At 41.0% G+C, this 5,067-nt stretch overlaps 2 protein-coding genes across 2 annotated transcripts; one reads left to right on the forward strand and one right to left on the reverse strand.

The window, feature by feature from the left end:
- Nucleotides 1-254: 254 nt before the first annotated feature.
- On the reverse strand, nt 255-1,634 carry cox20 (cytochrome c oxidase assembly factor COX20). The gene is made up of 4 exons (XM_023799801.2): nt 1,545-1,634; nt 1,020-1,134; nt 796-859; nt 255-567 (listed from the first exon to the last, which is right to left on the reverse strand). The coding sequence occupies exons 1-4, from the start codon at nt 1,575-1,577 to the stop codon at nt 426-428; spliced, it is 354 nt and encodes a 117-aa protein (XP_023655569.2). The 5' UTR covers nt 1,578-1,634; the 3' UTR covers nt 255-425.
- A 2,163-nt stretch (nt 1,635-3,797) lies between these two features.
- lhb (luteinizing hormone subunit beta) lies at nt 3,798-4,855 on the forward strand. Its single transcript, XM_023799800.2, has 2 exons — nt 3,798-3,983; nt 4,616-4,855. Exons 1-2 carry the CDS (start codon nt 3,798-3,800, stop codon nt 4,853-4,855), a joined length of 426 nt encoding a protein of 141 aa, XP_023655568.2.
- Nucleotides 4,856-5,067: the final 212 nt, after the last annotated feature.

Here is a 5,067-nt window from a genome sequence, read left to right on the forward strand (position 1 = left end):
AGGGAACCTGTAGTCTTTCCCAGGCAATATATATAGTGCACAAGGCAGGAATGGGGTGCCAGGTCATGCACACAGTCATACTGTGAGTAATTTAGAGATGTCAGTTAGACTAACAGTCTGTCTTTGAACTACGAAGGAAATACACACAAGAGAGGCAGGACTCGAACCCCCAGCCCTGGAGGTACTTCACACTGAGGTATGTTGCTCAAATATTTACTAACCACAATCCAAGCCAAAAAAAGAAAACAATCCACTCCAATAAATAAAAATTTAATCATTGTATACTCAAACATTTCATTTAAACATTCAAACATATGTCCTCTAAGGACAATAAGTAAACAACACAAAAGGAAGCACATGAAGACTTTGCTGTGCCGTGATGGGAAGGTTGGCACTTTAAGAACATCTCAGGAAGGCTGGTCCATTTATGAGCTCCCTGAAGAGCCCCTGCTCGGTTTCTGAGATGGGTCCAGACCCGTGCCTTCATATACCACCTTGTTCTGCAAACCATCTTGGATTAGCCTTTGCTGTATGCGGAGCTTGGCGTTGTTGTATCTACAATGGAACCTTCAGAGAAAGGCAAAAAATGTTAGATACCTAAAAACTGACAAGAAATACCATTTTAAGAATGTACATTAAACTAAGGGTGACCAAGTACTCTTCAAGTTAGTTAATCTTAAACAAAAAGGCTCTTTTCATTTAAATGAAATGGACGTGCTAGTACAATTGGATATTAAACTGTACTCTAGAAATATTGCACAACAACTTGTAACAGTACATTAGAAAAACATTTACCAAGATACCAGGGTTGTAAGAGTGAATCCTATCATACCCACATCAAACGATCTCCGTACTCTGCCTGTAAAAAGATTTAGAGCCCTTTATGCTATAGTAACCACAACATACACATGACAATCTTACAACACATTTCAAAAATTAAAATAGTGTTATAACAAATCATGTCATTTGCTTTTAAATTACAGCAATGAATGACCATGCCAGCCAATACACCTACTTACTTGTTGCTAAAAAGTATCCAAAGCCAGCGACTAGAGATCCAGCAGCACCCTGCAGAATCGACTCTCTGGCGCATGGAGTGTTCTGAACATCTAGGATTCCTAGTAACTTGAAGGGCTGCACATCGAGAAAACGCACACCAAAAAAAAGGCATAGCTACAGCAATGTAACTTTAAAACACTAAAATGTCTTAGGAACGGAGAGACCCTTGACATCGAAAGGGTGTTATAATAATAATAATAATAATAATAATAATAATAATAATAATTATTATTATTATTATTATTATTATTTAAAAATTATTGTTGGCCAATTCTATAACAAAGTTTTTATGCAAACAGTATGCTGACATTTTATGGGAAACTGTCCCAAGATCATGAAGATGTTACGATGCCTCAGAAGAGAAACATATACCTTCAGAAATATCAGAGGAACATATAAGGCGACTTAACGTTAATTTGTGTCCAACCCATAAATAAAATGGCTGGTAAAATGTTATAAGCAAATAACTTACGTTATACAATTACCTTTTTTTTCGAAGCCTCTTCTTCGCTTGTCATTTTGTCTTTCAAATCTTCTGTGTAATTGGCTCTGTATCACTACGCATGCGCTGTCCGTCCGAAATTGTATACCGTGTGTACAGTCAATACAACGATTTTGAGTTCCTACATTTTACCTTCTTTCACCCTGATTTCTCAGCGGAAAACAATGACATCTGCAGGTTATTCAAGGGAAAGCATATTTTACTATACATTTTAGGGATACATTATTAGTTCAGGTTTAATTTAATAATCTAATTATAATTAATACCTTTAGCATTAAAACAGTGACTACATGCACATGAATTTAAAGTTCATAATATAACTACTTGTAAAATTTTTGGAAATAGTTGTGTTTTGTGACACTGTTATGTACTGAATGGACTTTTACTTCATGAACTGCTTATTCAGGTATGTTTCAAGGTGATGTTCACCCAAGAAGCCTCAAAATTCAACCCTTCATTGGTCATCAGATATCAGAGAGCATGCTATTAATCTCCTAAGCCTCGGGTAATCAGCAACAACAGAACACAAAACACCTGTGGACAAAGGAGAGAAAACCTTGAATGTGACATTGACTGCGAAAAACATCCCTGTGCTACTTTAAACAGTGGTAATTCGAGTGTATAAATCAGGACTCTGCTAATTTGACTTCCTCTGCCAGCCCCTGGAGGACGGGCTCCCCCTCTGAGGCTGCTTCCTCCCAAGGTTTCTTCCTTCTAGAGAGTTTTCCCTGCCACTGTCACCTCTGGCTTGCTCACTGGGGGCTTTGGGCAGGAATAATACGTATAAAGGACTTTAAGACAATTTAATGTTTTGAGAATGCACTATACAAATAAAACTGAATTGAATCGAATTGAATTGAAGAATTGTTACTTAAATTAATTCCCATCAGAGTGCACCACATAACCACCGGTTTGATTCCCATTCAGTAAGAGGTGCCCTCTGCTTTTGTGGTCTGCATTTACTGGGAGAGGTTTCATACTCTCAGTGACAATGTACTGGATAGGAGGTCATGGAAGGTGGATGGGAAGATAATAGCAATGCTATGAATACTGGTCAAGGTCCATGTGGATCCCCAGGCAACCTTCCCCTCCAGGGCCTCGCGCCCAATACAAGGAGCATGTAGAGCTTGCTCAGTCAGCGCCCCATTGGAAGATAGTGCCCTAAGCGGCCTCCAGTGTCCCCTAATTGGTTGACCAGTACTCGTTGCTACGGCAACAATAAGATGCATATCTTATTTTCTGCTGATACAGTTTACTTATGTGATAAAAGGGGCATAGTGGCCCAAGATGACCCATTTTCCATTTGTAACCATTGTATCAGGAGTAGCATTTATATTATAATCTTATTATGCTAAATTAAAAGTGGCATTTCTCTTCATTGTGCTCAGTCGAGAGATATACCCACACAGGCCTAAGAATCAGCAGGCAACCAGAAACTAGAAGAGATGGATGTTTTTCATCTGTTTGTGCCGTGAACACAGATGTCATGCAGACGCCTCAAATTAGGGGACATGCTGAATGTAACCAGTGAGAAGGAAGGAAGCCATCGTGTCACCGTGCCCCAGTCTAATCCCGGGATTAGCGGTAAATGGAAGGCGCCTGCGTTGGGATGAGCTCCGTGCTGAAGTGTGATGCCATGACATTGGGCCTGCAGGTATAAAAGATGGGGGACATTTGCTCTACCTCCTGCTGAGCTATTGGAATAGACTCACATCAGGTAAGTATGATAGATCATGACACATTACAGTAAAGGTTTTTATTCCGGTGCTATAAGAATATTACATTGTTAAGTGGTATTGAAAACAGTATAAACTATTTGATTAAATTTATTCACCCATTTCGGTGTTTTTAAAGCAAATCATTAATGTAATTTCAGAAAAATGATTAGGTATCATACCTTCTGCTGTGATTCTTGGTCCCAAATAATGTCTGTTTAGGAGCCTGCTGATATAGTGAATCTCATGGAAAAAAAACTATGTTCTCTTCACTTTGGCCATGCATGTGTGTTTCCTTCAAATGTTCAAGTCATTTCAGCTCAATTCAATTCAATTCCAATGCGATTTCATTCAGTTTGCAAATTTATTGTCATTTTATGATGCTATAGCAAGTGTACAATGAACAATGGTTTGTATTTCCGGCAGTAGAATAACACTGTTTACATCTTCCATCTAACAATAATTTGACTTTACTGATTATCACAGCCATGACAGCTGAATTGCACTTACTCTCTTACAGAATGTCAGCTACACCAGGATGCGCCCTGTTACTCCTACTCGCCGTGGGCTGTTTCCATAACACAGCCAGAGCCTTTTCCTTGCAGCCCTGCGAGCCGGTTAATGAGACTGTCTCTGTAGAGAAGGAGGGCTGCCCCAAGTGCCTGCTCTTTCAGGCGTCCATCTGCAGCGGCCACTGCCTCACCAAGGTTTGCTTCTGTCTGTCGGCTCGTCGTTTCTGTACACACACATCCTGAGGTCAAAAAAGGGAGGGGCTTGCATTTGACTTTGTCAACCAATCGCAGACTTCCTCACATTACATCGCCACATTGGTCCGTTTTTCTCATTTTCAAACTCAAGGCTTCCAGCTATCCAGCCCCCAGTGGCCTGGGGCTCAGAAAGCTAAGCCTGTGTGCTTGCGTTCAGAAGATTGCAGGTCAAGCCTTGTTATTTTTATTCTTGTTATCATTGTTGTCATTATTATTATTCTTGTTATCATGAAATAAAGACACACACTTACACTACTCTCTACAGCCTTTGCAGAACAGCATATTCCAGTTTTTTCTATCTTTATATGTCCCTTAACAAAAGACACACACAATAAAACTGGTGCTTTACAAAACTGTGAACTTTGCCACCTAAGACAAAACACTGGTTTTAATTAATGTGGTGATGTCATACAATTATGATGTTGATTGGTTAATGAAGTGAAATGCAAGCCCCTCACTTGCTGACCAAGGGGCACACTGCACTTGGTAAAATCAGGATGTGTGTGTATACATTAACATCGTTAGGGTTAACAAAAGTGCTGATCCTTCTTTACTCCCTGTGGGTGTGACAGGAGCCGGTTTACAAGAGCCCCCTCTCTATGGTGTACCAGCACGTGTGTACGTATAAGGATGTGCGATACGAGACGATCCGCCTGCCTGATTGCCCCCTGGGGGTGGACCCCCATGTGACTTTCCCCGTGGCTCTGAGCTGTGACTGCAGCCTGTGCACCATGGACACGTCCGACTGCACCATTGAGAGCCTGAGGCCAGACTTCTGCATATCCCAGAAGGCCACTCTTCCGGCTTTCTAGGAAGAGCCAAGACGGCCACATGAAGACTTATGTTCACACAGCAATCAGCAGACCCATATTAGCCCCAGTCACACTGTGTTACACTGTCCCTCGACAAGCCACCATAATCAGACAGTGGAGAGTGTGCAAATGGGGGGAGGTGGGGGGAGGGGCAATTACTATGTGAACTGGCGCAAGGCTCTGGGGGAATTTGCCAATGTTAATAAAAAGAG

The sequence above is a fragment of the Paramormyrops kingsleyae genome, chromosome 3 (genome assembly GCF_048594095.1).
Source record: "Paramormyrops kingsleyae isolate MSU_618 chromosome 3, PKINGS_0.4, whole genome shotgun sequence".
NCBI classification, from domain to species: domain Eukaryota; kingdom Metazoa; phylum Chordata; class Actinopteri; order Osteoglossiformes; family Mormyridae; genus Paramormyrops; species Paramormyrops kingsleyae.